We start from the raw sequence: 23,528 nt of genomic DNA on the forward strand, positions 1-23,528 counted from the left end.
AGCCCTGTTGAACACACATATCAATTAAACTGACCTTTCAAATTTCAAACTGGCTCTCTCTCTTCCAAGTGTGTGACCTTTGTTTTAATGCATTTGGAACTCAAATGGGTGGATCAGTTCACACAAAGTGTGATTATGGTCATAAGTCCATAAGACACAGGAGCAGAATTAGGCCATTCAGCCCATCGAGTCTGCTCCGTCATTCCAGCTTGGCTGATTTACTTTCCCTCTCAAACCCATTCTCCCGCCTTCTCCCTGTAAGCTTCGACATCCCCACTAATCAAGAACCTATCCTCTGCTTTAAATATATCCAATGACTTGGCCACCACAGCCATGTGTGGCAATGAATTCCACAGATTCACAAGCCTCTGGCTAAAGAAATTGCTCCGCATTTCCGTTCTAAAGAGATGCCCTTCTATTCTGAGGCTGTGCCCTCTGGTCCTAGACTCCCCCACTCCCCCACATTCACTGTAACTTGGCCTTCCAATATTCAATAGGTTTCAATGAGATCCCTCCTCACTCTTCTAAATTCCATTGATGTGTGCAGTCCCTCCAACAATTGTTCCTTCGCCTCCTGTGTTGTTAGAGCAGAGGGAGTTTGCTTGGTTTCCCAGTCTCCATCTCATGATTCATTTCCTAGTCCTCCGCCCTTCCACAGAAATATACACTGTGTGGCCATTTTATCAGGTACACCTGTAAATATCTAATCAGCCAATCATATGGCAGCAACTCAATGCATAAAAACATGCAGACATGGTCAAGAAGTTCAGTTGCTGTTCAGACCCAGCATCAGAATGGAGAAGAAATATGATCTAAGTGACTTTGTGACAGAGAGAGAGAGAGAGAGAGAGCGGGGGAGAGAGGGAGAGAGAGCGAGATCTGGAGAGAGGGAGAGACAGAGAGGGAGGCAGAGAGAGAAAAGGAGGTAGAGAGAGAGAGGGGTAACACATAAAATGCTGCAGGAACTCAGCAGTCCAGGCACCTTCTCTCGAAAAGAGTAAACAGTTGATCTTTTGGGCCGAGACCCTTCATCGGGACTGGAGATTATGCATGATGTACCGAGTTACTCCAGCATTTTATGCCTGTTGCTTGGATTTCCAGCATCTGCAGATTTTCGCTTGTTTGAGAGAGAGAGGGGTATTTGGCTCGACCACTCCACGATGCTGTTTAAATCCACTCCAGCTTCCAGCAATCTTGCCTCATCTACATCTACTGCACTTGCCTCTCATGTGTTCCTCCAGCGTCACCTTGAATGTATCAATATCAACTCGGATTTCCAGCTTCCTGGTTCCTGTGTTCCCTCAAAAGTCCCTTGAATTGATGAAACTTTCCTGGTTCTTTTTCCCACCAGCAAATGGGTCTCCTACATTAACCCTTTCATTCCTGGGTTCATTTTTGTGAACCTCCTCTGGACCCTCTCCAATGCCAGCACATCTTTTCTTAGAGATATAGCAGCATGTTTAAGTGTACGTAGTTGGTGATCATGTTGGTAAATGCAATGAGAGCATTCAGTTTGTGAGGACTAGAATATAAAAGCAATAAAATTCCGAGGCTTTTTAACGCATTGGTCAGAGTGCATTTGAGGTATCCTGAGCAGTTTTGGGCCCCTTATCTAAGAGAAGATGTGCAGGCATTGAAGAGGGTTCAGAAGAGGTTCATGATCCTGGGAGTGAAAGGGTTAACATATGAAGTGCATTTGATGGCGCTGGGCCTGTACTCACTGGAGTTCAGAAGAATGAGGGGGGATTTCATTCAAACCTATCGAATACTAAATAGAGTGGATGTTGCCTATAGATGGGGAGCCTTGAATAGAGATGAGAAGGAATTCCTTTAACCAGACTCCGTGGAATTCTTTGCAAATTCTTTGCCACAGATGGCTGTAGAGGCCAAATTACTGGGTATATTTAAAGTGGAAGTTGAAAGGTAATTGATCAGTCAGGGCATCAGAGGTTTAAGGGAGAAGGCAGCAGAATGGGGTTGGGAAGGATAATAAATCAGCTATGGTAGAATGGTGGAACAAACTTGATGGGCTGAATGGCCTAGTTCTGCCCCTAAGTATAATGGTCTGATGATCTTCCATAAAGGGTGTCATGGAAGAAGAATTTCAAAGTTGTATACCTTTAAATATTAGTAAAATAACATTTAACGTTTCAGAAAATCTGCTTGTCCTGCTCTACCAAGATTAACAGTGTTATACTGTATTTAGCAGTTCATTACAACTTGTTAATTATTGTTCTCTAACAGACTGTGTGTTTGATAATGTGGTCTCACTGTAGAATTAACCCAGTAGACCAGGGGTTCCCAACCTGGGGTCCATGGACCCCTCAGTTAGTGGTAGGGTTGGGAACCCCTGCAGTAGATTAAAAAAACAATTTTGGAGTTGCCTTTGTTAACATCTTCCTTTCCCTTTTACTTTCTGCTGCTCACAGGACACAGAAGGATTAGTTATGGTGAGTAACCTATGTCTTACAAAAATCATGTAGATATTAGTTGTCTACGCCTTCACTTGAAGAGTTGCGATTTCTGCCTCGGCGTTGCGGGTTTGTCAACAGGAGGTGAAAAATGTGATTGCTCGTGTTGTGAGACCTGTCTGTCTGGCGTTGGGATGTTTAAACGTGAAGCGACATGTGATGTGACCATCTGAGAAACACAGGAGACAGGACACTGATGAAGGCTGTTTGGCCCATCCAGTCCATGCAAGCATTTATGCTGCATTCCTGTCCACTCCTGTCCATCCACATCTTCATCTACCAGCCTGTTCCCTCCTCTCTCCCGCTCCTCAAGGTCAAAGTCGAGTTTATTGTCATCTGCACAAGTCAATGTGTGTACTGGTGCAATGAAAATCTTCCTTGCCGCAGCATCGCAGGCACAGAGCATCAGACAATCTGCGGCTGCTTTATGTTGGTAATAAACTTACTTTGACTTTGACACCTATATCTTCCAGCTGGCCACTTTATTAGGTTCCTCTTGTACTTGATAATGTGGCCACTGAGTGTATGTTTGTGATCTTCTGCTGTAACCCATCCACTTCAATGTCCAACGTGTTGTTCATTCGGAGATGCTCTCCTGCTCATCACATTGTAACGTGTGGTTATTTGAGTTACTGTCACCTTCCTGTCAGCTTGAACCAGTCTGGCTATTCACCTCTGACCTCTCTCATTAACAAGGTGTTTTTGTCCACAGAATGTGGGTGAGTGGGGGAGGGGGGGTTGAAATGAGATGCTGGGAAGGGATAGGTGGAAAAAGAAAAGGACTGAAGAAATAAAATCTGATAAGAGAGGACATGGAGTCATAGAATACGGAAACAGGCCCTTTGGCCCATCTGCTCCTTGCTGAAATGTTGCTCTGACAAGTGTCATTGAAATGTACCTGGATTAACGCCCTCCATACCCCTCCCATCCATGTTCCACACTCTCACCAACTTCTGAGTGAAGAAGTTGCCCCTCAATTTCCCCTTAAACATTTCACCTTTCACCCTTAACCTATGCCCTCTAGTTCTAGTCTCACCTTCACGTTCCAGGGAATGAAGTCCTAACTTTTTCGACCTTTCCCTATAATTCATCCTCAAGTCTCAGCAACGTCCTTGTAAATTTTTCTGCACCCTTTGTAACTTATTGATATTTTTCCTGTAGGTAGGTGACCAAAACTGCACACAAAACTCCAAATTTGGCCTCTCCTTTATAACTGCAACCTAACACCTGTACTCCTGTGCTCAATATGAAGGCCTGTGCCTGCGATTCTCTTTCACACAGCAATAAACACTGATCTGCAGTCTTGTCAGCACCGTCCGTGAACTTGATGAATTTCCACTTTGCCTGCTTCCTCATATCTGTCCCATCACCCATCTTCAGAATCAGTCAGTGAGTGATTGTTCCCGGAGGTGTTTCTTGGGTTGATGCCTGTTCTCCAAACTTCTCAAGTGAGACTGAGGCAGATTTGGTACGTCGGAGTTCACGGCATTGTCTGTTCCACATTTCTGAGCGGGGCTGGATGGTTATCAAAGATGATAGAAAATGGGAGTCTTCGTTATAAAGCAGGCTGAAAGCCTGTTGGAAATGCACACCTTGCATTGTGTGCAGAGAGGGAAATGAAGTGTGAAATCTGGAAGAACTTTAAGCCTAAGTATGTTAAGATAACAAGAACATTGTTATATCCGGGAGTTGTGTATGAAGGGCTTATAAACCACAGATCACAGAACAGTGAGGCCTCCGTTGGTCAGGGTCAACTATGGATGTTGCGTCCTGGCTGTCTAGATACGCAAGCCTGGGCAGTACGATACGGAGAGCAAGCTGATGAATCCGAAGGAAAGGCAGAGAGCGATACAGGAATTGTCAGTAAGCTTTGAACTCAACGTAGAACTCGAATGCCTTAGGGACTCCAGCTCCAGATTTTCCCCTCTGGGTTTACTCCAGAAGCCTACCCCATGAGTGGGTGTAGCCGCAAGGCAGCGGAGGTTTGAGGTCAGAGTTTCCCGTCTCCTAGATGAGCTGCCAACCACAGCTGATGAGCCCTAGCTGTCCAAAGTGACTGGTTTTAGGGTGCCAGTAACCCGCCTTTCCCCCTTCTCCTGTCAGTAGAAATGGTTCTGCCGGGCTTAGTAGCTAAGCCACACGTGAAGGCCAGGAGCTGGTCTTGGTTGTCAGAGGCTGTTTGAGATGCATGTCATTGAGAGCATTTAATAGGTAGTGGGAGCTTATCCCCACTTCTGCCCCCTCCTCATTGTAACAACCTTAAGGAATCAGAACTGTGCCAAACACAATACTGAATTCCCTTCTGCCTGCACGTAATCCATATCCCTTCATTCCCTGAGGTTTCAAATATTACACAGAATACATAGAATAGTACAGCACATTACAGGCCCTTCAGCCCACAATGTTGTGCTGACCCTCAAACCCTGCCTCATATATAACCCCCCACCTTAACTTCCTCCATATACTTGTCTAGTAGTCTCTTAAACTTCACCAGTGTGTCTGCCTCCACCACTGACTCAGGCAGTGCATTCCACGCACCAACCACTCTCTGAGTGAAAAACCTTCCTCTAATATCCCCCTTGAACTTCCCTCCCCTTACCTTAAAGCCATGTCCTCTTGTACTGAGCAGTGGTGCCCTGGGGAAGAGGCGCTGGCTGTCCACTCTGTCTATTCCTCTTAATATCTTGTACACCTCTATCATGTCTCCTCTCATCCTCCTTCTCTCCAAAGAGTAAAGCCCTAGCTCCCTTAATCTCTGATCATAATCCATACTCTCTAAACCAGGCAGCATCCTGGTAAATCTTCTCTGTACCCTTTCCAGTGCTTCCACATCCTTCCTATAGTGAGGCGACCAGAACCGGACACAGTACTCCAAGTGTGGCCTAACTAGAGATTTATAGAGCTGCATCATTACATCGCGTCTCTTAAACTCTATCCCTTGACTTATGAAAGCTAACATCCCATAAGCTTTCTTAACTACCCTATCTACCTGTGAGGCAACTTTCAGGGATCTGTGGACATGTACCCCCAGATCCCTCTGCTCCTCCACCAAGTATCCTGTCATTTACTTTGTACTCTACCTTGGAGTTTGTCCTACCAAAGTGTACCACCTCACACTTCTCCGGGTTGAACTCCATCTGCCACTGCTCAGCCCACTTCTGCATCCTATCAATGTCTCTCTGCAATCTTCGACAATCCTCTACACTATCTACAACACCACCAACCTTTGTGTCATCTGCAAACTTGCCAACCCACCCTTCTACCCTCACATCCAGGTCGTTAATAAAAATCACGAAAAGTAGAGGTCCCAGAACAGATCCTTGTGGGACACCACTAGTCACAACCCTCCAATCTGAATGCACTCCCTCCACCACAACCCTCTGCCTTCTGCAGGCAAGCCAATTCTGAATCCACCTGGCCAAACTTCCCTGGATCCCATGCCTTCTGACTTTCTGAATAAGCCTACCGTATGGAACCTTGTCAAATGCCTTACTAAAATCCATGTAGATCACATCCACTGCACTACCCTCAACTATATGCCTGGTCACCTCCTCAAAGAACTCTATCAGGCTTGTTAGGCATGATCTGCCCTTCACAAAGCCATGCTGACTGTCCCTGATCAGACCATGATTCTCTAAATGCCCATAGATCCTATCTCTAAGAATCTTTTCCAACAGCTTTCCCACCACAGACGTAAGGCTCACTGGTCTATAATTACCCGGACTATCCCTACTACCTTTTTTGAACAAGGGGACAACATTCGCCTCCCTCCAATCCTCTGGTACCATTCCTGTGGACAATGAGGATATAAAGATCCTAGCCAGAGGCTCAGCAATCTCTTCCCTCGCCTCGTGGAGCAGCCTGGGGAATATTCCGTCAGGTCCCGGGGACTTATCAGTCCTAATGTATTTTAACAACTCCAACACCTCCTCTCCCTTAATATCAACATGCTCCAGAACATCAACCTCACTCATATTGTCCTCACCATCATCAAGTTCCCTCTCAGTGGTGAATACCGAAGAGAAGTATTCATTGAGGACTTGAGAAGTATCCACAGCCTCCAGGCACATCTTCCTACTTTTATCTCTAATCGGTCCTACCTTTACTCCTGTCATCCTTTTGTTCTTCACATAATTGAAGAATGCCTTGGGGTTTTCCTTTACCCTACTCACCAAAGCCTTCTCATGACCCCTTCTTGCTCTTCTCAGCCCCTTCTTAAGCATCTTTCTTGCTACCCTATATTCCTCAATAGATCCATCTGATCCTTGCTTCCTAAACCTCATGTATGCTGCCTTCTTCCACCTGACTAGATTTTCCACTTCACTTGTCACCCATGGTTCCTTCACCCTACCATTCTTTATCTTCCTCACCGGGACAAATTTATCCCTAACATCCTGCAAGATATCCCTAAACATCGACCACATGTCCATAGTACATTTCCCTGCAAAAACATCATCCCAATTCACACCCGCAAGTTCTGGCCTTATAGCCTCATAATTTGCCCTTCCCCAATTAAAAATTTTCCTGTCCTCTCTGATTCTGTCTTTTTCCATGATAATGCTAAAGGCCAGGGAGCGGTGATCACTGTCCCCCAGATGCTCACCCACTGACAGATCTGTGACCTGACCCGGTTCGTTACCTAATACTAGATCTAGTATGGCATTCCCCCTAGTCGGCCTGTCAACATACTGTGACAGGAATCCATTCTGGACACACTTAACAAACTCTGCCCTATCTAAACCCTTGGAACTAATCAAGTGATAATCAATATTAGGGAAGTTAAAGTCACCCATGATAACAACCCTGTTATTTTTGCACCTTTCCAATATCTGCCTCGCAATCTGCTCCTTGGTATCTCTGCTGCTACTGGGGGCCTATAGAATACCCCCAGTTGAGTAACTGCTCCCTTCCTGTTCATGACTTCCACCCATACTGACTCAAAAGAAGATCCTGCTACATTACCCACCCTTTCTGCAGCTGTAATAGTATCCCTGACCAGTAATGCCACCCCTCCTTCCCTTTCCCCCCTCTCTATCCCTTTTAAAGCACTGAAATCCAGGAATATTGAGAATCCATTCCTGCCCTGGTGCCAGCCAAGTCTCCATAATGGCCACTCCATCATAATTCCATGTATGTATCCCAGCTCTCAGTTCATCACCTTTGTTCCTGATGCTTCTTGCATTGAAGTACACACACTTTAGCCCTTCTACCTTACTACCTTTATACCCTTTATTCTGCTGCTCTTTCCTCAAAGCCTCTCTATATGTTAGATCTGGCTTTACTCCATGCACTTCTTTTACTGCTCTATCGCTCCGGGTCCCATCCCCCTTGTAAATTAGTTTAAACCCTCCCAAACCATGCTAGCGAACCTACCAGCAAGGATATTGCTCCCCCTCGAGTTCAGGTGCAACCCATCCAATCTGTACAGGTCCCACCTTCCCCAGAAGAGATCGCAATGGTCCAAAAATCTAAAACCCTGCCCCCTGCACCAACTGCTCAGCCACGCATTCAACTGCCATCTCCTCCAACTCTTACCATCACTATCACGTAGCACTGGCAGCAATCCTGAGAACGTCGCCCTTGAGGTCCTGTTCTTCAGCCTTCTGCCTAGTTCCTGAAACTCACACTTCAGGACCTCATCCCTCTTCCTGCTTATGTCGTTGGTCCCAACATGTATCACGACTTCTGATTGCTTTCCCTCTTGTACCAGGATGTCATGCACCCGGTCAGAGACATCCTGGACCCTGGCACCCGGGAGGCAACAAACCATACGGGTTTCCTTCTCACGTCCACAAAATCTCCTGTCTGCTCCCCTGACTATAGTCTCCAATGATGACAGCTCTCCTCTTCTCCGTCCCATCCTTCTGCACCACAGGGTCAGACTCAGTGCCAGAGGCCCTGCCACCGTGGCTCACACCTGGTCGGTCGTCCTCACCAACAGCATCCAAGACGGTAAATTTATTATTCAGGGGAATGGCTACAGGGGTGCTCTGCACTACCTGTCTACTCTGCTTCGCTTTCCCCCCTCAGACTGTCACCCAACGACCTGCTTCCGGCAGCCCAGGTGTGACTACCTCCCTGTAGCTCTCATCTATGACTGCCTCATTCTCCCTTATGAGTCGAAGGTCATCCAGCTGCTGCTCCAGATTCCTCACACGGTCTTCCAGATCGCCCAGCCGCAAGCACTTCTGGCAGATGTGACTCTGCGGGAGAGGGGAGTTCCCCCAAGACTGCCACATCTCACAGGAGAGGCACATCACCATCTCAGGAGGCATTGTAAAGACTAACTGGGAACAAGCTGGTCATCCATATAACCATATAACCATATAACAATCACAGCACGGAAACAGGCCATTCCGGCCCTCCTAGTCCGTGCCGAACTCTTAATCTCACCTAGTCCCACCTACCTGCACTCAGCCCATAACCCTCCACTCCTTTCCTGTCCATATACCTATCCAATTTTACCTTAAATGACACAACTGAACTGGCCTCTACTACTTCTACAGGAAGCTCATTCCACACAGCTATCACTCTCTGAGTAAAGAAATACCCCCTCGTGTTTCCCTTAAACTTTTGCCCCCTAACTCTCAAATCATGTCCTCTCGTTTGAATCTCCCCTACTCTCAATGGAAACAGCCTATTCACGTCAACTCTATCTATCCCTCTCAACATTTTAAATACCTCGATCAAATCCCCCCTCAACCTTCTACGCTCCAATGAATAGAGACCTAACTTGTTCAACCTTTCTCTGTAACTTAAGTGCCGAAACCCAGGTAACATCCTATTAAATCGTCTCTGCACTCTCTCTAATTTATTGATATCTTTCCTATAATTCGGTGACCAGAACTGTACACAATATTCCAAATTTGGCCTTACCAATGCCTTGTACAATTTTAACATTACATCCCAACTTCTGTACTCAATGCTCTGATTTATAAAGGCCAGCGTTCCAAAAGCCTTCTTCACCACCCTATCTACATGACACTCCACCTTCAGGGAACTATGCACTGTTATTCCTAGATCTCTCTGTTTCACTGCATTCCTCAATGCCCTACCATTTACCCTGTATGTTCTATTTGGATTATTCCTGCCAAAATGTCGAACCTCACACTTCTCAGCATTAAACTCCATCTGCCAACATTCAGCCCATTCTTCTAACCGGCATAAATCTCCCTGCAAGCTTTGAAAACCCACCTCATTATCCACAACACCTCCTACCTTAGTATCATCAGCATATTTACTAATCCAATTTACCACCCCATCATCTAGATCATTTATGTATATTACAAACAACATTGGGCCCAAAACAGATCCCTGAGGCACCCCGCTAGTCACCGGCCTCCATCCCGATAAACAATTATCCACCACTACTCTCTGGCATCTCCCATCTAGCCACTGTTGAATCCATTTTATTACTCCAGCATTAATACCTAACGACTGAACCTTCTTAACTAACCTTCCATGTGGAACTTTGTCAAAGGCCTTGCTGAAGTCCATATAGACTACATCCACTGCCTTACCCTCGTCAACATTCCTCGTAACTACTTCAAAAAATTCAATAAGGTTTGTCAAACATGACCTTCCATGCTGGCTACTCCTAATCAGATCCTGTCTATCCAGATAATTATAAATACTATCTCTAAGAATACTTTCCATTAATTTACCCACCACTGATGTCAAACTGACAGGTCTATAATTGCCAGGCTTACTTCTAGAACCCTTTTTAAACAATGGAACCACATGAGCAATACGCCAATCCTCCGGCACAATCCCCGTTTCTAATGACATCTGAAAGATCTCCGTCAGAGCTCCTGCTATCTCTACACAAACTTCCCTCAAGGTCCTGGGGAATATCCGGTCAGGACCCGGAGATTTATCCACTTTTAAATTTCTTAAAAGCGCCAGTACTTCCACCTCTTTAATTGTCATAGGTTCCATAACTTCCTTACTTGTTTCCCACACCTTACACCATTCAATATCCTTCTCCTTAGTGAATACCGAAGAGAAGAAATCGTTCAAAATCTCTCCCATCTCCCTCGGCTCCACACATAGCTGACCACCCTGATTCTCTAAGGGACCAATTTTATCCCTCACTATCCTCTTGCTTTTAATATAACTGTAGAAGCCTTTCGGATTTACTTCCACCTTATTTGCCAAACCAAACTTGTAACTTCTTTTAGCTTTTCTAATCTCTTTCTTAAGTTTCCTTTTACATTCTTTATATTCCTCGAGCAATTCCTTTACTCCATGCTGCCTATATCTATTGTAGACATCCCTCTTTTTTCGAACCAAGTTTCTAATATCCCTTGAAAACCATGGTGCTTTCCGCCTCTTCTCGTCGAAGCCTCTCGAGTCAAAGCCTCAAATCTCCACTCCTTCACTGGCCCACTCACTCACTGGCCGCTTTCCACAGCTTTTATTTATCCAACATCTTCTTAAGCATCACCATTGTATCTGTTTTCACCACCACCCCCGGCTGTGCATTCCAGGCACCAACCACTCTCTGTGTTAAAAAAAAACTGCTTTGCACAATCCCCTTTAAACTCTCTCCCTCTCACCTTAAATGCATGTGGATTTCCAGCATCTGCACAATGTCTGATGCTAAAGTTGTTCATTCACTCAGAACCTTTTATAGTTTTAAAGGCTTCTGTTATGTCAGCTTTGAATCTGTAACTACACAGTGGATGTCTAGAAGATTTTGAAGAACATTCGGCAAAAGTCTCTGAGGAAATATGAAGGGGCTTGTTTGATGTGAGATCAATGGAATGGTACCTTTGGTCACAGATAAGAGAGTGGCTGAGGGAGTGGTGGGAGATCACTTGTCTGTTCAATCACAGAAACGTCTCTGCTGTTCAGGAGGAAATGAAAAATGGCTCATCACTGCCATCTGGTGGCTATCGACAGCACTCCCCATGTATGTCACCACACACAGTGGAAACAGGAGATGCTGGAAATCCAGAGCAACGCGCACAAAATGCTGGAGGAACTCAGCAGGTCAGGCAGCATCTGTGGAAAAGAGGACAGTCAACGTTTTGGGCCAGGACCCTTCCCTTCAGCATTGGGACCAGTACATTCTGGTCCAATTAGTCTAAGTTTCACGGAAGTAGTTAAAAAGGTATAAAAAAACAAACTACCTTTTAAATGTGTGACAAATTATGTATTTACAGAAATACATAAATAAATACAGAACAAATTAGAACATCACCAGTACTATAAAACGGTGCATTAGTTCCTAATAATTATCAATGGAGGGTTTCATCCAGTGTACACTGTCATGCTCATTTGAATTATTGTAAATTAACAAAATTAGCGCAGACACCTAGTGCAGTTAATGGACTGCCTTCATACAATACTGTCGATGAAATGCATCTTTGCAAATCTTCATTTACATTTGTCTCGGGTAAGACGGCCTCTGGCCCGGCCAAACTGAGAAATCTCGTTTGTGTGGACTCTGTGTGATGTATAGCCGGTTACAACGACTGAACTTTATAAATCTTAATCTGACTATAGGATTAGTAAAGAAAATAAGAAGAAAAAGGGCCCATTTTAATGAAACAGTCAAATGTGCCTGTTGGAGCTCTCAGTATCGTCCAGCTATCCCCTATCGACCAACTCCGATCGTTGCCGACTGTCAGACCCTCACTCCGAGTCCACTCCGACTGTCAGACCCTCACTCCGAGTCCACTCCAACTGCCAGTCTACCAACTCTTTCCATTCGCGTCTTCTCCCCTCATCTCTCGCCAACAGAAGACCACAAAATCCCTGCTCCTAGACCCACAAGAAAGAACAACATCCTGCTCATTGACTAGTATACATTCCAAACATTGCTGCTACAGAGAAGCCATTACCGTAGCAGTGAAATATTACAGAGAACACACACAAAATGCTGGTGGAATGCAGCAGGCCAGGCAGCATCTATAGGAAGAAGTACAGTCAACGTTTCGGGCGGAAGGGTCGAGGACGAAGGATCTCAGCCTGAAACGTCGACAGTGCTTCTCCCTATAGATGCTGCCTGGCCTGCTGCGTTCCACCAGCATTTTGTGTGTGTTGCTTGAATTTCCAGCATCTGCAGATTTCCTCGTGTTTGTGTTTTTAAGAACATTACAGAGAGGCCATTACATTAGCAATGAAACCTTACAGCACGTTACACTCGCCCCCCCCCCCCACCAAATTTAGTCACGTCCTCAAGACATTGAGATAATTCGCCAACCCTTCCTGCAAAACACCAAGTCCAATCCAAGTGTACAAGCCAGTGACATAGCTCTCCAAAATGGTAGGGGTCAAACTTCGTTCCCCCGGGGCTACATAGACCAGCCTATTCAGTGGTCTCCTAATTCTTTGAGACCTTCACACCCCCTCACCTAACTCTTCATATTCTGACACTACTGGGGATACTTCTGGTCTACCTGGCGAGGCCTCCCCTGACCTATCACTCGTGCCCACCCTCTGTTCTGTGATCAAACCCCGCTTCCTCCCCGCAGAGTCCCGCTGCAACCCAGGCTGCCCACAGATAGATCCCCCCCTCACCAGAGAAGGGCCGGGAGTCTCTTCCTCAGTTAACAGAGAGTTAGCGAAAGGCAGCACATACCACACATCAGGTCCTCATCTTCCGAATCAGTACCCCTCTCAGGGGTGGGGGCTGGCCTAACCTCTCCCACTGTGGGCCCTACAGTCGCCCTGCGTTTCTGCAGATTCCTCTTCCTAGGTGTAGGCTCCAAGTCGGGCTCCGGGTCTACCTGCACCTCTTGTCCCAGGGGCAACAAGTGGTTCCGCTGGAGAATCTTGACAGGTCCATTCCCTCCTCTGGTTTCACATTTGACTCTCCACCACATGGGGCTTAGCCGCCCAGCAGTCTGCCAATTTATGTTTCCCAGGTACCCTCGTCCGTCCCAAAACAAAGGTCAATGGGCAACCTCACCTTGCGCCCAAACATCAGATTGTGTAGTGAGTAGCCAGCAGCTTCATTTCGAGTATAGTTGTAACTGCGAACCAGCAATATGTTGACTCCACCTACTCGCCTTGCTGACCCCAAAGGGTCCTGAGCATGTCTAGCAAGGTCTGATTAAACCTCTCTGGCTGGGGATCACCCTGTGGGTATTAGGGCGTGGTTCTCGACTTCTCGACCCCAAGCATGCTCAGTAACTCATGGATGAGTCTGCTCTCGAAATCTCGCCCGTGATTACCGTGTATCCGCCTGGAAAGGCCATAGTAAATTAAATACTTCTCTGACACTTTGGCCACTGTGGATGTCCTCTGGTATTTCTCGGACAAAACCATCTGGCTGCGCCGAGGTCGGTCTGGGAGTGACGTGGCCCGGTCCAACCAAGGCCATTCTCTCAGTAATGGAGGCACTGATGTGTGTTTCATCTTCTCCGCCTGAGCCATGTCTCCCTTTTCGACTGCTGCCCAATGGTACCGATGCCTGGATCACCTCGCTGAGCAGCTGCCACTTCCCCAGAACTCGATTCTGGCAGCTGATTTGTCTTCAGAGCAGTCAGGTTACGGTAAATTGGGGGATGGTGTATTCAGAAGCCCCCCCCCCCAATTGATCCACTGCAAACTGACACATGGCCTTCACCCCCGGGGCAGGAACGCTCTCCCACTCCTCGTCCCTGATCAGTCCGTCAAGCGACCGTCGGGACAAAGCATCAGCATCAATGTTCCGAGTTTTACTGGCTCCGAGTGAAGTCGGGGGCTGGGTACATGGACAACTTTCCCAGAAAACACTCAATGTTCCAGCGGAAATCATAGGCGGACAACGCTGCCAACCACCGATGGCCTGTGGCATCCAGTTTCGCTGAGATCTGGATATAAGTTAGGGGGTTGTTGTCCATCCTCACCTCAAACTTGGCCCCGTAGAGGTAGTCACTCAGTTTATCCACCACCGCCCATTTCAACACCAGGAATTCCAACTTGTGCGTGGGATAGTTTTTCTTGGACAGTGACAGACTCCAGCTGACAAATGCAATGGGTCTCAACCCGAAGCCCTGATCCTGATACAGAATGCCCCCTGAACCCTCTCGGCTGGCATCTGTGTGTAGTACATATGGCGATCGGGGGTCCGTAAAAGCCTGGGTCAGCAGCTCCTTCAGCAACTGAAAAGCCTCCTCACATTTTGCACCCCACCTCGGTCCAAAGGGCTCCGAGGGGCTAAGATACTCTCCACCCTCCTGTCCTTTCCCCCCCCTCCCTTTCTTCCCCAACGGAGGGTAACCGCACAGAAGCTGATTCAACAGGTGACTCACTTCCGCGTAGCTTTTCACGAACCTCCGATAGTAACCACAGAACCCGAGGAACAAGCGCAGAGCGCTCACAGGCTGGGGTCTTGGCCAACCTTTATCTTAGCCAGATCTGTAGCTACTCCATGTCGTGACACTATGTGTCCAACTTAGCTGACAGACGTATTGCAGAACAGGCACTTGTCCAGGGAAAGTTTTAACCCTTCAGCTTTCAGGCGACTGAGCACCTTCAGCAGCCTCACTTCATGTTTCTCCAAGGTGGATCCAAACACTGTGAGGTCATCCAGATACACCATGAGGTCATCCAGATACACTATGAGGTCATCCAGATACACTATGAGGTCATCCAGATACACCAATACCTCAAGCAAGTTCATACCCCCCACTGCCTTCTCCATGACCCACTGGAAGGATGCAGGAGCTCTAGATATGCTCTGGGGCATCCTTTCAAACTGGAAAAATCCCAGGGGCATATAAATGGCGCTTTCTCTTTGTGAGCCTCGCTCATGGGGATCTGGTAATATCCACTCCTCAAGTCCAGCACACTAAACCACTTTGCACCACTCAGACAGGCCAGCGCGTCTTCAATCCTCGGGACAGTGTACTGGTCAGGGACAGTGTGCCTGTTCAGAGTCCTATAGTCCACACACATCCGTACCTTCCCATTCTTCATTCCAGCCACTACTATTGGGGACGCATAGGGGCTTCGGGACTCAGTGATGACCCCAGCTTCCTTCAACTTACACAAATGCTGCCGCACGTCTTCCACGTCTGCAGGGGCCAGTCTCCGCGACCTCGGTCACCCGGATAGTGTGACACGTGTTCTTGGAACAAGCCACATCAAACTCGTCAGTGGAAAAGACCCCTTTCAGCTTCAACGTCTTCTCTACCAGCCTCCTCTTCCAACCCGCAGGAACCGGGGAGTCCCGGAAGCTGAATGACTCAGAGGTCAACTTTGCCCTTTTTTCCAGTAGTTTCTCCCCAGCGTGCCTCACGGGGCACTAGACATCACCATCACCAGGGGCATCCCGTGCTTGAAGGTGACCTCCCTCTTCGTAGTGTTCTGGACAATCACTGCCATCTTGCGTTCCTGTACAACTGAGGGCTCCTGCAATTCTGGCCTCACCAGTACCCAAGCAGGAAATCCCAACTCCCTCTCGTGGTCTTCTGGAGCGTTCACTAAGAGGGCCTCGCCCTCAGGCACTCCGGGAAATTTGGGGGACCCCATCACTCTCGCTAGTTCCCCAGGCCGTACCACCATTGGCTTCGATTGGGTGAACCACACAGTCCCTTGTCTAAAGTCAGTATCCGGCCTAATGCAGCCACGCATCTCCTCAAAAGCAGCTGGAAACACCAGGTACATGGACAATTTTTCCAGAAAGCTCTCACCAGCTTTCTCCTTGCAGGCCCCCACGAGACTCTTCACAAGAGGGGTATCGGTCCCCACCAGAATTGAAATGTCACCCTTCTCAACAGGGTCCAGACAAACCAGCACCAATGTATCGAGGACCTCAGACACTCCCACATCGGCCTCTGAGAACTCCAACTTCACTGACAAATAACCGTCGTATGGATAATCACCAGCACTAAGCCCCCAGATCTCCAGTGAAGTCAACAGTAAATGCTTCAGAACCCGGTTGTAAAACAGACGGTACAACAACGTGACTTGCGACCCACTGTCGAATGTGGCTTTAGCATAAATACCCTCTATCCGTAGCGACACACTGGAGCATGGTCCCACTGTGCCTTCAGGAATGGGGCCTTTTGCTTTTGGGGATTCCTTGGTACATTGCTGTGAACGTGTTCCCCCAGAGACACCAGGCCGTTCCCTCACAGGGTCTCCTCCAAGTTTTCCCAACGACTCTCCCTGCTGAGGTACCCGGGGGGCTCACTCTCTGTCTGGCGTGACACCTGCTGCCAGCAGCCCTCCGCATTGTCCGTCCCCTTGGGGAATCCGCCCCCCCCCATCAGAGGGCGTCACACCCACTGTTAACACCTGACATATCTCCATTCAACAAAAGAGAGAGGGGGTGCGTCTTGTGAGACTGTCGGAGACCCCTTGCAGTGAGATCATGGGATTGTTCGCCCTTGGCTATCTGGTCCATTCTTAACTGATCCACCTCATCTGTCTAAATGTCCCCCCCGCGCCACAGCTGCCTCTTTAGCCAAAAAATACAAACGTTTGTAAAAGCAGGAAGCTTCTGCCCCTTCTCCTGACGCATGTTCTGAAACCCCAGCATGAGCTCCTGTCATACTGAAGGTGCTCTCCAATGCGCCCAGATAATCAGCAATGCTAGCTAAGGGTGGGTGTGTTTTCACAGCTCTCACCACATCAGCCCACTCAAACTTTCAACCAATCCGAGCACTGCCACTCATCTAACAACTGAGATGTCTGTTCCGTCCTCATACTCCTCCTCCCCTTATTCCAGAGAATAGGCGGGGTCTGCCATAGCAGGGACTTCGAACCTGGGCATTTTTCCATTTATTCGCCAGAGAGATCAGGGCAGGTACTACCTCAGAATTCTCACTTTTCACTGGGGGAGCGAAGACTAATTAGACATTCCAAATCTGACCACTCCTTCCCCTCGCTCCTCAGAAACGATAGCACCCTGCCTTCCGGGAAGCTTGACTTGGGATTCAGTGTGCTCCACTACACTCCCCTCCTCCCTGACAGTCTGGATAGGCCCTGGCTCTGCCTCACCTGGGGCACCGATAGACGCGGGCAGTTCCACTGCCGTCACATCAGCGCCAGTCTGAACTAAAACAAGGTCTGAGCCCACCATTTTATCTAAACTCCGCGCTACAACCTCAACTTTGCCAACCGCTTTAACCGTACTCAAAAATTGAATTAACAATTCATCGGGGATACAAATATCCACCCCACTCAACACGCACGCATTAGTTACCGGTAACCCCATGGAGGCACACGCAGCTCCACCCCCCCAGTATCCATACCAGCGCAGACTTAAACACACAACCCACTGGTTCAGTGTTCAGGGCAATCACACAGCATCCAACGGAATCAATCCGGAATGATATCCCCACAATTGTAACCCTCAGGTTCGGCTGGCATGTGTTTGTCTCGGGTAAGACAGCCTCTGGCCCAGCCAAACTGAGAAATCTCGTTTGTGTGGATGCTGTGTGACGTATTGCCGGTTACAAATCCACAAAGCAAAATATCAGACAGTATACCATATGCAATTAAACGATTGAACTTTATAAATCTTAATCGGACTATAGGGTTAATAAAGAAAATAAAAAGAAAAAGGGCCCATTTTAATGCAGCAGTCTAATGTGCATGTTGGAACTCACAGAATCGTCCAGTCATCCCCATTGACCTCCTCCAACCATCACTGACCATCGGACCCTCGCTCCGAGTCCACTCCATCTGCCGGTCTACCAACTCTTTCCATTCGCGCCTTCTCTCTTCATCTCTCGCTGACAAAAGACAGTAAAATCCCTGCTCCTAGACCCACAAGGAAGAATACTATCCCTCTCATTGGCTAGCATACATTCCAAAGCCCCCGTTATCTCTCGTCATAACCTAAACATTGCTGCTACAGAGAAACCTTTACCTTAGCAGTGAAATATTACAGAGAAACCATTACATCAGCAGTGAAACCTTACAATTGTAACATTCAAGATGATGATCGATACCTTCAAATTCTTTGTAGTTCCTTGTCAAAGTAGTGAAATCGTTTTACACCTGGCCATTTCTGACATCTCCAAGCCCGAATGCTTGAAACCACTGTTCTGTATTGTCTTCCTGCTTGCTTCTCACTATCAGTCACAAACATCACCATTTTTTGAACACAAGCATACACAACTGTTCACTCTGAGCATGGTGTAGAGCCGTGCAAGTGCACGAGACCAACACTGTCTAGAAACTGTCTCCTGCCCCAATAAACAAAGAGAAACCCAGCTCTTTTCTCGATTAGATTTTATTCTTAAAGAATTATCCCAAATCACTGATGGCCCATTTAACCGGAATCTGCTGTGCTTCCTTGAGATTCATTTTCTTGCAGGCATTTACAGGAAAATAAGGAAATTGAATTCACGATAAACTATACGCCAACAAAGACTGACAAACGACCCAATGCACAAAAGAAGACTAATTTGTTTAAATAAATAATATTGAGAACACAAGTTGTAGAGTCCTTGAAGTGAGTCCGTAGGTTGTGGAATCAGTTCAGAGTTGAATCCACACTTCACATCAGAGAAACATTCACACTTGCCATTACGTCTAGCTGTCTGATAACTTCCTGTTCTGGGACTCTGCACGATGTGTGCATATGGTTTTGATATCGCGTAACAACTACTTTACTGAGGTGAAGAAGGTCTTTTGCTGGGAAGTGTGAACACTGTTTAAAAATATATGACTGAGGGTGCTCCTTGAAACTGGTTCATTAACTCTCTAAACCATGTGCAAATGTTACACTGGCGAGGTTTTCTTAGACCTTTCGCCACATCAGAGAGAATTACTGTTCTGCCTTCTGCCCCACCCTCCATCTGAAACAAAATGGTGAGATATGGGTAGCTGGGGGACGTGTCCAGGAATGACACTGGGGAATGCTAATGAGCAGTGAGACTGAGATATCCAAGTCTTGATTCCATTCTTTCCTCCTCACTTCAGTACTTTCCCATCTACATCTCACTTCCTCAATCTCCTCAGAAACTTTCAATTCCCTGGCCCTGACTGCCTCACCTTCACTATGGATGTCCAGTTCCTATCCATACACCAATGCTCCAGCAAGACAGCCTCAAAGCTCTCTGCTTCCTGCTTGGAAAAAGATCCAAACAGTTCCCTTCCACTACCACCCTCCTCCGTCTGGCAGAGCTGGTCCTCACCCTTAATAATTTTTCCTTTGGCTCCTCCCACTTTTGGCAAACTTGACGGGTAGCCATGGGCCCCCGCATGGGCCCCAGCTATGCCTGCCTCTTTGTTGTCTCTATAGAAGAGTCTATGCTTGAAGCCTTCCCAGTTTTACTCCCGAACTCTTTCTCTGCTACATGCACCCATGCTGAGCTTGTCAATTTGATCAGCTTTCCCTCTAACTTCCACCCTGCCCTTAACTTAATTTGGTCCATATCTGACAGTGCCCACCCCTTTCTCAATCTCTCTGTCTCCGTCTCTGGAGACAAACTGTCAACTGTGCTCTTTTATAAACCTGCTCATTCCCACAGTTATCTTGACTGCACCTCTTCCCATACTATCTCCTGTAAAAATGCTACTCCCCTTTCTCAATTCCTTCGCCTCTGCTGCATCAGATCCCAGGATGAGACTTTCCTTTCCGGACTGAGGGGCAATTTTTTCATCCAAAGAGTGAGTGGTCCACAGATGGAATGAAGTGTTTGAGGTATGTATATTAACATTTAAAAGGTGCTTGGATAGTAAGGTTTAGAGGAATGTGGACCAAACATGGACAAATAGGATTGGCTTAGATAAGAATCTTCTGCCTCTCTGGTTTTCTTCCTCCTTCCTTTCCAGTCTTGATGAAAGGTCTCGGCCATGTCAACTGTTCATTCATTTACGTAGATGCAGCCTGACCTGCTGGGTTTATCCAGCATTTTGTGTGTGTGATTCTAGCTGAGATGGGAATCTTGGTTGGCTTTGACCAGTTGAACCTAAGGAGCTGTTTCTGTGCTGTGTGACTGTAGCTCCATAAATCTGAAGTTCTGCAGAAACATTTCCACTTGTAGTACACAGAGGTGACAGCAGGTGGCAGTAGAAGTCCAGAAATTGCTTCTGATCCCCTCCTGCCCAATTCATCATCACACTGACTGTAATAATGATGAGTATTGAATTGTGCCCACTGAAATCCACATTTTAATTGCAAAATTCCCTCAAAATTTCAATCTTGTTAAACACTGATAGTGGATTTCCAAAGAGTTGGTGATGTATTTTCATGCCTTTACCCTTAGAGCAATCCAGAACTAAACCCCAAGTCCATCGCTCGCTGTCCTCCCGCCCCACAGTGGAACAGTAATTTGTATTTCTAACCTGGTTATACATCTCCTGTATATCGGTGAGACCCGACGTAGATTGGGAGACATCTTCACTGAGCACCTAAACTCCGTCTGCCTGATAAAGGGGACCTCCCTGTGGCCAGCCATTTTAATTCCACTTCCCATCCCCATTCCAACATGTCAGTCCACTACCTCCTTTAATGTCGCGATGGGGCCACACTTCAGGTTGGAGGAGCAACACCTTATATTCCCTCTCTCACCTTATCTCCTTACCTGCCCATCACCTCCCTCTGGAGCTGCTCCCCTTTTATTTCTTCTATGGCTTTTTGTCCTCTCCTATCAGACTCCCCCTTCTGCAGCCCTGTATCTCTTTGACTTCCCAGCTCTTCTCTGCATCCCTCCCCCTCTCCTGGTTTCACCTGGCACCCTGTGTTTCTCCCTCCCCTTCCCCCACCTTCGAACTCTGACTCCTCATCTGTTTTTCTCCAGTCCTGATGTAGGGTCAAGATGGGAGAAAACATCAACTTGTACTGTAACATTGGCCCAAAACATTAACTGTACTCCTTTCCATGGATGCTGGGACAATCTCACATGGTCACTGGGAGAATTACAAACTCCTTACAGACAGCAGTGGGAATGAACCCAAGTCACTGGTATTGTAATAGTGTTACGCTAACCCATGTGTTCAGGATTTAGGAGGAAACCGGAGATCCCTGGAAAAACATGTGGTCAGGAGAGTTTGTGCACACTCCCCACACAAGCAGGCAGACACACGCACGCACGCACGCCCTGGTTCAGTATTGAACCTGTGTCTCTGGGACTGTGAGCGATGTCTCTAACTGCTGAGCCAAGCTCGCTTTTCATTCACAGTTCTCAGCTGTCTCTTCATCATTCCATACATCATTCTCTCTTCCCATCCCATCGTACCCCCTCCTCAGCCACACCCTGCTCCCTCACTTTCTCCCCTCGCGCTGCCAAGCGCCCGCCCCTGTTCATTGTTGTTCCAGGGAGGTGACTTCACTCTGAAGTCTGGTTATGTGTGAGGAGATGATTAATTTTGTGGAGAGGAAGTAATTAAAGGGAGTTCTCCGTTACCAAAGTTCATGGCAGGCACAGACTGTGGGCTGAATGGCCTGTTCCTATCTATAATGTTCTCTTCTATCAATATCCTGTCTGAGAGATTAGCAGAGATCTTGTCCCTCCAGAACCTGGAACGTCCCAAAATAATTTAGCAGTCAGGAAAATATTCACACTCTTTCTCACATTCCATCAGCAGGTCTGGTCGAGTTCCTGGCCATCCCCTCCCACTCTTCCCCTTGCAGCCTCCCAAGGGGTGTCTCCTTACCCCCATACTCTGAGTGAGCTTCACCTCGTGATGACTTTTCAGGCAGGTAGGAGCAGGAGCCGTCTGTCTATAGGGGGAGAGGGAGAAGGAGGGAGGGAGGGACAGAGAGAGAGAGAGAGAGAGAGAGAGAGAGAGAGACACACACACACACACACACACACACACACACACGTGGGTGGACATATCCTGTGCATTTTTACTGATTACAAGGGATGTGGTCAAGCTGGTCTCTCCACATACATTACTGTTTTTAACCATCTTGCTTATCGACCTTTCTTCAAATCCCCACAGCACAACATCCATTTCTCTCTCTGGTTTTCTCTGACTGTCTCTCTTTCTCGCTGTCTGTCTTTGTCTCTCTGCCTGTCTGTCTCCCCATCTCTCTTTCTCTCTCTCTCTGTGAGTACCTGTGTGTGTGTGTCTCTCTCTCTCTCTCTGTCTCTCTGACTATCTTCTCTCTTTGTCTGTCTCACACACACACACCTCAATACTGATTTCAATGACAATCCGTCATTCTTCTTCTAAACTCTGAGTGCAAGCCAAGACCCATCAAATGTTCTTCATACGTTAACCCTTTCGTTCCCAGGATTAATCTTGTGCACTCCTGTGAGCCTCTTCTAGACACTCTGCAATGCCAGCACATTCTTGGATTCGGGTCTCAATGCTGCTCACAATACCTCAGCTGGTGTGTGGTGCTGGTCCATTGGCCATTGGCCTCTGGTTCCTCCCCAGGCCAGGAGCACAGCCCAGAGAGCCATGGACTCACAGTTCCAGTGTCACGTTTTAATCCCGACCTTGGCTGCTGTCTGTGTGTGGAGTTTGTACCTTCTCCCCGAGACCACAGATAAACTTCAAAGTAAATTTATTATCAAAATGCATATACATCATCATATACAACCCTGAGGTTCATTTTCTTGTGGGCATTTACAGTAAATACAAAGAATCGATGAGAAACCACACATGACAGAGACATAAAGAAAAATAAATAAGTAAACAATAAATATCAAGAGCACAAAGTTGTAGCTTTTTTAAAATCAAGTCCACTGGTTGTGGGAATAGTTCAGTGATGGGACAAGAGAATTTACCCCTTCTGGTTCCAGAGCCTGATAGTTGAAGGAATAACTGTTCCTGAACATGTGTTTCATCCTGGTGCTCTGGTTTCCTCCCACGTCTCAAAGATCTGCAGGTTAATGCGTTAATTTGCAATGTAAATCTGTATGTTGTCTCTAGTGTGTGGGTGAGGGGTAGAATCCGTGGACCTATGCAAATTTATCTTAAATGTTGAAATCAATCCTGCATCCACCACTTCTGCTGGCAGCTCGTTCCACACTCTCACTACCCTCATGTTCCCCTTAAATATTTCACCTTTCAACCTTAACCCATGTCCTCTGTTCTCACCCAATCTCAGTGGAAAAAGACTGAGATTTATTCAATCTATACCCCTCATAATTCTGCATACCTGTATCAAATCTCACATGGTCCGTACACACTAGCTGTGTGGTGAAA

The 23,528-nt window shown here is 47.1% G+C and overlaps 1 protein-coding gene across 10 annotated transcripts in view; it reads left to right on the forward strand.

The window, feature by feature from the left end:
• Positions 1-23,528, forward strand: part of agrn (agrin) — a 523,540-nt gene that overhangs the window by 194,392 nt on the left and 305,620 nt on the right. For 7 of the 10 annotated variants that reach the window (XM_073032309.1, XM_073032310.1, XM_073032316.1 and 4 more), the window contains exon 3: positions 2,430-2,450. The exons of the other annotated variants lie outside the window; for them this stretch is intronic. In XM_073032309.1, coding sequence (XP_072888410.1) covers positions 2,430-2,450 — 21 coding nt within the window. The remainder of the gene's footprint in view (positions 1-2,429; positions 2,451-23,528) is intronic. 10 annotated transcript variants of the gene reach the window in all.

The sequence above is a fragment of the Hemitrygon akajei genome, chromosome 29, assembly GCF_048418815.1.
Source record: "Hemitrygon akajei chromosome 29, sHemAka1.3, whole genome shotgun sequence".
Classification (NCBI taxonomy): Eukaryota; Metazoa; Chordata; class Chondrichthyes; order Myliobatiformes; family Dasyatidae; genus Hemitrygon; species Hemitrygon akajei.